The sequence below is a fragment of the Triturus cristatus genome, chromosome 7 (genome assembly GCF_964204655.1).
Source record: "Triturus cristatus chromosome 7, aTriCri1.1, whole genome shotgun sequence".
NCBI classification, from domain to species: Eukaryota; Metazoa; Chordata; class Amphibia; order Caudata; family Salamandridae; genus Triturus; species Triturus cristatus.
Genome location: NC_140590.1, coordinates 1,264,412,533 through 1,264,423,372, shown reverse-complemented (window position 1 = coordinate 1,264,423,372; position 10,840 = coordinate 1,264,412,533). Strand labels below are relative to the sequence as shown.

General features: G+C 44.3%; 1 protein-coding gene across 1 annotated transcript in view; it reads right to left on the bottom strand.

Moving 5' to 3' along the window:
- Positions 1 to 1,044: 1,044 nt before the first annotated feature.
- LOC146811785 (zymogen granule membrane protein 16-like) overlaps positions 1,045 to 10,840 on the bottom strand; it is a 29,251-nt gene continuing 19,455 nt past the window's right edge. The window contains exons 3-4 of the mRNA XM_085618771.1: positions 2,436 to 2,568; positions 1,045 to 1,508 (exon numbers count right to left, since the gene is read on the bottom strand). Coding sequence (XP_085474897.1) covers positions 1,187 to 1,508; positions 2,436 to 2,568 — 455 coding nt within the window. The 3' untranslated portion in view covers positions 1,045 to 1,186. The remainder of the gene's footprint in view (positions 1,509 to 2,435; positions 2,569 to 10,840) is intronic.

Here is a 10,840-nt window from a genome sequence, read left to right as displayed (position 1 = left end):
AACTGTATGTCAGTGCAAATGTAATGGGCATTCAATTAAAGATGCGTTGTCTGTAATGGTAGGGTGCTACCACACCATGGGTATTTCACTTTACCCCACTCCACTCTGCACCGCTCCGCACCACTACTCTGCAATGCTCGACATTACGCCACTCCACTCTACACCACTCCACAATGGCATGAACCAAAAACACATAGCAATCCGCCAACAGCATAGCATTTACCATCTACCAGGTTGTTCAATTACTTGGATGGTAAACAGGAAGTAAGAAACATGCATTACACAAGAGTTTGCAATACGTTTTTAATGCAGACCTGACACAAAGTCTTCTGCTGGGATTTACAAAACAATGCAAATCACAACATGCTTTGCTTTGTAACAAAGTGTTGCTTTGCGTCAGGGAGGCGTACTATGGGTGATGCATGAACGTTCTTGTGCATCCACCCATTGATTTTTACTCAAATCCATTTCTACAAAGACATCTAGACATGTATTTGCACATAAATCTTGAGCCTACCTGAGCTGTCGTTCCATCCTGCAGAAAAACTATGCAGACCACAACTCAGACTCCCCTGCACTATTGCGCAAGTGTGCCAGCGTTGGCTCATAGCTGCATAATGTGTGCCAGCACATGGATAGATTACAACATTACTTTGTATATATAGTGTAGTTCTTCCCTCTCCAGTTCATGCTACGCAACACAGCAACTTTGCTTCTTTGCTTACTACCTTGCATTGCGTAACTTCTTCATAAATATGGCCCTCGATGTGCGTCCCGCTATTTTTGTAAGGGAGATGAGACAAAAAGCATCCTGGGTGAATGATCAAGATTATCCTTATTTGTTGAGAGTGATTTCTCATCCTGTATTTTCTATTTTTCCTGAGGGGTGCCATCAAGTCTTAATCCACATCCTATGTGGATTTGTGTAACCTGTGGTAGAGGCCCCCTCCTTCTACCGTGCAGGAGATCTCCCTATGCTGTTGTTACACCACTGCACTCCCTCATTCTGTAAATCAGAATAAGACCAAAAAATCAAACTTTCAATCAAACGTCAAAAAAACTTTATTTTGTCTGTTATTACAGCACTCATAAATTCGGAGGAGAGGTTGACGTGGAAGGAAATGGAGTGCATTTCCTAGGAGTGATTGAGCTTTGTGAGAGTTGGTGAGAAAGAGTCCAAGGCGCTCTATTGGTTGCAGTGAACACAGCCGCTGTTGGGCTTGTCCCAGTGGAAGCTAATGGCGTCGATGACTGAGCCGGAGCTGCCACTCACGTAGCGCAAAACAGTGCCAGGGTAGAGGGGAGCGGCACTGAAGCTGGTACCTTGGTCTTTGCCGAATGGGAAGTGACGGCCCTTGTTGGTGATGAAGACCAGCTTGCGGACGTAGGCTGTGTACTTGCCTTGCACCTGTATGATGTGCTCTCCGGGGTGCAGGAAAACCTCCTCCAGGTCACCAAGCCTCCCTCCCTGGTAGACGCTCCATGCAGTGCCATAACGAACCTGAAGCCTGCAGAAGATCAAAACCAACATAGAGTCCATCATGACTAGAGTGGAATCAATTTTCCTTTGTAAGACGTTGCACATTACGGTCAAATTGAATAACATAATCTTGGAGAACATCCCAAAGGTCACAGATGCAGTACTAGCCAGACAACTGAGCAGGATAACGCTAATGATGCGGGAACAGTGTGAGTGTCAATTGAGGTGTATCAGTACAGTGATCTGAAGACTGAGGGGCAGATCATTGTAGTTAACTACGCAAGGGTGAGGGGAATGAGTCAGACTCCTTTCAAGTGCATGAGGTTAGTACTGGGGAGTGAGCAAGACTCCACTGTGGTGTAAGTAATGTCAGAAGGGGAAATCAGTGAAACACCATTAAAGTGTAAGAGACGGGTGCACTGGCTGTGAAAAAGATGCCATTGAACTGTATGCGACCAGAGAGGTGCCGATAAGTGATATTTTTAAGCGGTTGGCAACCTAAAGGGCTTGTGGTCCCACATCAGGCCTTCAGTAGGGGTATGAGAAGTTTCTTTTTGCAAAAATTGGTACAATTTCAGAACAATTACAATAAATTAGGCATAATTACGTAAAATGCAAAACTGCCATTCGGTGCTAGATTTTAGCACGAGATGCATCCTCGCATCCATTTTGGAGACAAGGACACATTTCGCACTAAAATATGGCGCAAAATAACACAAGCAGTGCAAACAGCAGCTGTTCGCGTTCCGGATCATCACGTCGTTCCCGTGTGCTTACGTTGTCCACAGAGGTATGCAACATGGCATGATATCGCAATTTCAGGTATTTCGTGTAACTAGCCTAACAGAAAATGTGTAAATTAATGCAAGATTACGGCTGCGGAATGAGAATTTCACCGGACCCTAGCCTTCAGCAGAAACTTAGGTTGTGAGACCCACATACGTCATGGACTCACCCTGTGACGTACTGTCTGTTGATCCGAATTCTCAGGGCCGTCACCGGTCCGTCCAGCTGGTTGCCTGATTGGGAAAACCTCTTTCCGCCACCACCGCCATATTCTCCGGAGTGTGAGGAGGAACGCGGAGTACCTGAGAAGACAGGGGGAGAGACCCACAAAGATGAGCATGCGCCTTAATCATTATCAGGAACAGAGAGTTCGCGGAGCACATCACGATCATGGAAGGTCAGTGTTATGGCGATAGCATGGCTTATTCTGAGTTTTGCGGGTCCGACCCTGAGAGTTTTACATATAGCAGGGCAGCAGCAGCACTGTTAATCGCGATAATGAGGCCTTATTCTGTAAAGTGTGAGCTAATGAAACAATCATTGGCAATTGGCCTTGGCCAGCCGCCAGGGGTATTTTAGTTAATTTAAATATATATATATTTTGAAGGCAAATGCCACAAAACAAGAACTCCTAAACGTGGGGGCCATATGTTTGCAATAAATGTGGCAAATTAAAAAAAAAATGCATATAGTTTTAACAGGACAGTACATGTGTTTCCTAGCTTTAAGAAGAATTTAGAAAAGAAATGAAAACCCATTTTCATGTTAACGCACATCAAAGAAAAATATGATTCTTATTGGTGAAAAGAAAAATAGTTATTGGTTTTGAATTACTGTAACATGGTTTAAACACACAAGATCGCTAACAAAATAGAAACAGGCTAACAAACGAAGAGAAGAAAGTATTTGCAGAGTTTGGTATTAGACCACAAGGCTATCTCCAATGTACTTTTCTTTGTAGATGGGTTTGCACATGTGTGCATGAGAGGCAATGGCTAAAGTGGGCTGACCCATTTCCCAATGCTGCATACTATGGTATGTGGAAACAAAATATGAATGACAGTTGAACAGACCAATGATTGAAGAGGGCTGACCCAAAGCCCCTCTACATATGTGTATATGTGTACATTCTAAATGTATAGTTTTTATTGAATGGGGCTAGCAAGAAAGTAAAGCTGCCTCAAGGCCAGACCTAAAAAATCAGGAAATGCCATTTGGCGCCATATTTGCTCCTTGTATAAGAATGACTTGAGAAACAGGCTTTGCTCCAATCCATATTACATAAAGACATTGTGCAAACAACAAGTTGCAAGGGCCTTTCTTAACTGAATATGGTCAAAAGCTTTTCTGTGCTCATAGGTACAATGTTGCACAGCTGTGGAGCTTAGGTCTCCTCCAATCTCGTACCTGGCTTTTAGTGCATTCAATTAGCCATGATCTGGATACATAAGGGGCACTTCCCTTGCTCAAATAGAAATGTGCCATATTATTTAAACACTTAGAAGTCAAGCAAAGAAACTTTTGGTAACTCCGCCTCTTAAACAGGCGTCAGTGCAGACTTTTGGTCAGAAGACCAGCAGCATTTTCTTTTTCTAAAGGTGGGACTAGCTGCTGAATTTTGGACCACCCCAGAGGCATATGATAGGGCAATTTTTAGTTTATGGGGCCCCCTACCACAATTGTATGGCCATCTCTAGGTTGATAGGGCTACTCTCTGTAGTTGATAAAGCCTCAGTAATGACCCTTGCACCATCTTCCCAGTTTGGGCACCCATACTCTGGTCAGAGATCTACCCCTCTCAGCCCTCCCCTCTCCCAATCCACAAGGCTTTTTGGCTGTGTCACAAAGTCATGTTCACAAAAAGAGAGATTTGGGGCACCTTGCCCGCAATGGTGTTAATTAGTAAGTTACAGAAACTGAAGAAATTTACCTCCTTTTTGACCCATCTAAATTTAGGTCACTGTTTCAATTTGCCACAGACTGGAGGTTCTATGCCAATGTGCCAAAATCCTCTTTGCGCCGCATCATCCATTATGAGTCATAACAAAGGGTGTGCTTCAAAAAGACTACTGGTTTTTCGACTCTGACAATGTACTGAGGCGTGCTAACCAGACAACTGGTCCAGTGCTTTTAACACTTAGAAGGATGTGTTTGATTGGCTATCCCTGATTGGCATACGTTAACTTACTTTAACCACATCGATGCGAGAGACGGAGCGGTTCCGTCATGCGCGTCGGTTGCGCTGGGCGTATGACGGAACCGCTCCGTCATGGCCCCGCCCGCGCAATAGAACCTTCAGCACAGCGCGGTAATCCGCGCCGCGCTGAAGGGGTTAAAGACCCTAGTATATGATACCAAAGGTGCTCAAGGTCTGTTAGTTAAAGTGTTTCCTCCCAGGCCTGCAGCACAACTGTGGCTGTGACAATGGGACAACATGTCTCCAAGCCTTGCCCTGCATACTGGTAGATCAGTTTTAAGCTGCTAACTCGACTTTGCAATTTAAACTAATAGCAAAGCCAAAGGCCCCCCTTTTTAGGTCCCGCTGAGCGCAGCGTATGCGCTGGCTTGGAGAGACATTGTGGAGGTGAGTTTTCAAAGTGCTGCTGGCAGGCCTAGAGCTTGCGTTCACGCACGAACCGCTAGCCTTCAGCAGCACTATGAAAACTCGTACTTTAGCGCGTCATCGCGATCACTTTTGCTTTCAGAGCGATCGCGGTGTTGTTCGCTTTTACGGCCGCGCGGCGTTACTTTTACTGCCGCGCGGCCAATGCTTTCGCTTTTCTCTCTCCTTGTCTTTCCCTGGCTATGCCAATGCTTGTTTTGAATTGTTGTACTTATAAAATGGCCAATCAAGATTAAATAAACAAACCGTCACTCCCAGATCACATCAGCAGTCCATGTTGAGCGTTTTACTCACTGCGACATACTAGTTTTTCACCCATACGTGAATTCTTCTGGCAATTTGGGATGCCCTGTGATGTGAAAAAGAGACTTTTTTTTTTTTTTTTTTTAAATGAGTACAGAAACACTAGTTGTGGTCAGTGAATGAGTCTTGCCTCTAAAGTTGGGCGACGTGTTACATACCAGTACTATCCCAGGCATATTGTACTGTACCGATGTATTGTGTATCCTGGCACTATTACTTTTCACCCATTGTTGAGTGCACCAGATTCACGGAGCGCTTACATGAATGTGGCATGTGCACAGTGCTGGACCCGGCCTGACAGGGCCAGGTTAAAAGGACCAGTGTGTGTGTGTGTGTGTGTGTGTGTGTGGGTTATTTATGTGGTCAGTGAAATGTGAGGTGTCTCCAAGAGGAGGCACTGCTGAGAGGGAGTCATCCATGCAGAATGGCAGGGATCGTCCTCATGACTTGATAACTTTGTGTTCTAGAATTTTTAGAGCAATTTTCCATACTATAAGTCAGATTTGTGACTATAAGTCAGATTTGTGTGTGTTTAACCCCTTCGCCGTGGCACGAATTTTGCCGCGGCGCTGGGGGTGTTCGGGGTGTTAGCGGCGCCGCCATGCTCGTGACGGAACCACTCCATCATGAGCCACGGGCGCGCTGTGCTCATGACGGAGTGGTTCCGTCACGACTCCGCCCACTTGCATTGTTCGCCCGCACAGGCGGGGAATCAGTGCCGCGTGGGCGGAGCAGCCGCCAACGGCCGCAGCATGACGGAACCACTCCGTCATGAGCACACGGCGCCCGTGGCTCATGACGGAGTGGTTCCGTCATGAGCAGGCAAGGGGTTAAGGAAGTCGTTGCTTACCTAACCTCTCCAAAACTCAGCATTGGGCAAAGACTTATCTGTCCCGAGTTTTTAAACTGTCTCTTTTTTGCCTCTCCATTAACGCGCCAGTCCCATCCCCCAATCCCTTTCTCCACGTTCTCTCTCCTTTCAAGCAAATCTTTCTTTCTCTTCCGGTAGTTTCACCTCCCCTCTCCATTCCTGACCCATCACCTCTCGGGCCCTCTCTCTAAATCTGCCCTCCGAAGCTCTCTCTCTTTCTGTCCACTCTCTGTCTCTCCCCACACGCCTCTCGCTCCTCCCTTCCTGCCGTTCTGTTTCTCACCCCGACTCTTCTGTCTTCCTTCTTTCCGTATTCACCTCACTCTGCTACCGCGCTCTCTCCCGCCTTCTTCTCCTGCCATCATCTCTCTCCCGCTCTCTCTCCCCATCCCTCTCTCTCTTCCGTCTTCATTTGCTTTTCTCTCTCGCTTTCTTTCGCTCTACCTCTATTTATTAATTTCTCTTTCTCCAGCTCTCTCCTCCGTCTTCCTCTCCGTGTCTTTTTCCCGCTTCCATGACCATAATTTGTTTTATTTATTTTTATTTAGACTTTATTGCAACAAACCCTAACCTTGTCTACAATAATATTTACACTTTAAGAGAAGCGCCAAATAAAGGGGAATCTGCAGTAAAATGCTCTCACGGAGAGCCTTGATAAACAATGTCACATCAGACTGAGAAAAATTGGCTCTTCCCTGCCGGGCTTTCCATCGTGTCCCCCCCCCCCCTCAGCCTCGGTGTCGTTGGTGGTGTCCAGACAATACTTACTGGGGCAGTAATGATCTACTCACATCTCTCTGCTTTTAAAGTCCCTCGTCTTAAACTGGCTGCCAAGATAGCTCAGTGAGCTGCGCGCCCCATCCGGATGTGTACTTCTAACCTGCAGGTGAACTTTTACATCAAGTTTGGCTGACTCTGCCGGTCATGCTTCCAACGTGGACACAATGTACAGTTTTATGAACACAACCCTTTCAAATTAGGCATTAAAATTCAATACACACTGAAAGAATGCATTCATTAAATACATATTTCCATTTTAAAGGAAGAGAGTAAAAAAAAAAAAATGAACCCCAAACAAGCTTTCACAAGCACTTTAAGAATGCAAAACGCTCATGACTGCGCCACAGCCTTGTTATTAAAGCTATTTTTTTAAAAAAAATAATCTTATCCTTCAAGCAATATTCTAAAATCTCTGTGTGCCAATTTCTTTAAAAAAATATATCGTTTTTAGAAAATGCTTTAATTTAATAAAATAACAATTTTGATTTCTGAACATAGCCAAATACAAGACTGTGAAACATGAAACAAGCATTGGCATAGCCAATAGGTCTCGACTTTGGGACCTTATAAGTGTTTAGTTATCCAGCACAATATACTTCGTGCAACAACATCAACTGTTGCATGGCTAAACACTTATAATGTCCCAAAGGCGAGACCTATTGGCTATGCCAATGCTTGCTAGTATATATATCAACCCTACAGTCGGTTTATCGAATTCTAAGGCGGGATGCTGTATATTGGAAAGTAGGACATGTATTTTTAAGTGTCCTATTAGTAATACCCCCATTTTTAGGTCTCGCCTGACCCAGCGCATGCGCTGGTCTGGCGAGACTTATTGAGAGGGCTCCAAAAAGTGCTACCAGGCCAGCCTAGAGCTACAGTGCATGTGCGCGGGCGCGCGCGCCACGCTTGCCCACGATTACTTTCACTTTCGCGGCCGCTTTGATGTGCGATCACGATCACCTTTGCGGCCGCTTGTTTAATCAGTCTTGTGCCTTAATTATGCATCACGGTCATGAACAGTAGTATTGTCACTTAGATAGAGAGTCTTGTGATTCTTTTCTTAAGTAGACCTTTTTTTTTGGGACTCAGTGACTTGCCATATGTTGCAATTTACATCATGTGGTTGGATGCCCCCGTTTTTCAAACCCTTCTGTTAAAACGTTTGCATTTGTGAGTACTGCATAGTGATGTAGAGATACCCACATAGCGCCTCAATGTAGCCTAAAGTTGTTGCAGCACATGGTAAGACTTGAAGGTTTTGGAACACATTACATTATCACCATTTACATTACACAAGTCCACCTTCATTATTTTCTTCATGGGCACCTCTCTTGGCAAAGATTCCATTCAGTGAGTGCGCTCCGCTCTGCTGGTCGTGACCCTGTTCATTTATGACTGTGCACCCTGGCACATGATGGATTTGGTTGCAGGGTTTTAAAATATTATCATAAATAGCCTATGGCTTTGCTATTAAGACAGTGTGTTAAATAACACGTGTGTGGCCAGAGTTCAGCCTGTTTCAAACCTTGTGAGAGTGCTGGAATGAAATGCGACGTGTCACTGGGGTGAGAGTTTGCAGGGTGCCTTTCTCGACCAGCTGAGGGTGCTCATGCCAGCTCCCAGTTCAAGCAAATCTCCAGGTGTTCTCGCCGCTGTGTGAAAGGCTGGGCAATGCTTTGTTTAACTGGTGCTTGTAATAAAAACTGACATGGAGCTGATTGAGGCCCTATTAGCAGCTCTGGTGTGCGAGGCTTTGAAGTAAAAAAGAAAGGACACGCACCACCTCACCCTACTGGCCACGTGCAGCTCTGTGTAAACTTCCAGCGAGCTGTCACACACATCAAAGAAGCCTAGACATTTCTTATAGTCCTTAGCTCTGAGGCTCTGTCAATCTCTAAGCCAGCAGGGTGACCCCCTGAGTTAAATGCTCGCTGCTGAAACATGCGGAGATTTACAACTCAAAAGTACACAACGCTAACTAAAAATGAGTTGTTATTGTAAAGATGGCAGATTACGTTCTAGCCAGGCTGGTAAAGTCATTTCCGTTTCCTGATCTGGTTCACAGAACTCCCATTCCCACTCGTATCCATGTCTAGTGATAAAACCTGCCCATAACCAGGGGCACTGGAATTATGTTATTACTCTGGCTGCAGTGTTTTTTGCATGATAATAGATTTGCCACATAATCCATCATCTGCTGCATATTCTGCTGATTTTAACAAAAAACAAATATTTCTATCTCAAATGGTTCAAAATGTACTAAAAACAAAAACAGCAGCGTGTACTGTCGCACAGTGGGAAGCCATTTGCAAAGGATAAGTGGGCAGATTTCTGCTGCTTATTGCTACATTTGGGAGTTAGACTGGTACTAGCAAGGTGTAACCAATGCCCAGAAGTGTTAACAAGTGTAAAAAGAATTAAGTATAACTATCCGAAAATGTGCCGCATTATGCCGCATAATTTGGCTTTTTGCAGAATAATTTGCTCAACCCTGCCGCATAATTTTGCCTCTCCTGCCACATAATTTGAGTGGCCCTTCCCATAACACTGTGGATTTCACACACTCACTTTCAGCCTGGAATAGCCTTTCATTATATATGTTCAGTGTCCTCAGACTTGTGTCATTTACTGGTATCGTTGCTGTAACCATTTTTAGAATGGGGGCGATGGCCGTTGACATCTACAGATTTAAGTTGCTTGATTGTACCTTCCATTTTTCAGACATATATATTGAGATATTTGTATTTAACTCTGTAAAGGAAGCACTTTTGTATGCATATTAGAAAACCTCTGAAATCGTGTGGCCTTCCCCTTTCAGCTGTATCACAGTAAGAGTATCAGTCAGTAGATAGAATTGCAATATATGGTAACCATGAGTTCAGATAAAAGGATAGCAAACACCACTCTCCATGTGAAATAACCATTGGTTAAATCCAATCGGTCTCGTCTATTTGAAATTTATGAAAGTTGTTTAATTTTTCCTGGCCATGTTAGATACCAGCACAGCTGCTGTGCGGCAAGGCTAAAAGTAAAATAAGTAACATTAAAAACAGTGCAATGGCAGTCAATGCAGGCTGCATCAGATCAATCGTTTTCCTCTTTCAGCCATGCTCTATAGCAGCCACGCAGTTGTGCAACATGTCTTAAACAAGCATTGGCATAGCCAATAGGTCTCGCCTTTGGGACCTTATAAGTGTTTAGCCATGCAACAGTTGCATAACTAAACACTTATAAGGTCCCAAAAGCGAGACCTATTGGCTATGCCAATGCTTGTTTTGTTTATACTGCGGAAAGGCTGGTAGCCCTGTTGGCAAGTACTGGGTTAAATGCTGACAACTCAGCTATGGTAACTCCTGATTGGGACTACTAAACTTGGTACTTCAAGGTGTCAAATTAATGGATACATTAAACTCGACGTAATACCCATGTCTAATTTAATGTAACTTTTAAGCACAGGCAAGTTTTGGAAAGTTGTCACTCTGTTGCCCAAGTTTTCTAGTGAATCACTGCTACGAGGTTGGGCAACCCAATCACCTTCGGGAGCTAGTGTATCAATTACATATAAGGCAAGTTGCTAACAAGTAGATCATTTATAATGTTATTTAGTAACAAATAAAATACTTTGGTGTCAAAAGAGTTAATCTAAAGACAACTAGTCAAGTGATGAATCATATAACTCAATTGAGAAAAAAGTACAATCGGACATACACAAATTGGATTTTAGAAGGAAAAACAGATATTGTTCTTTGGTTGAGGTAGATGAGTTGGTATCGGGCTAGAGAGGGGAAACCAGTTGCTGTATTTTCCGTGAGCATGTAACCCTACAGTAGGCGTACCTGTAGGGTGGGCTACCAAGCTCCACACACCGAGAGAAGGGTTCTGCCAATTTGGGAGAGGGCAGAATAGTGCACTGTCATCATCAGGCAGGAAAATTCCTACTAGCCCATTGACTAGGGACCAATACATCCCCTGAGGGCATTTTCTGGGCATAAAT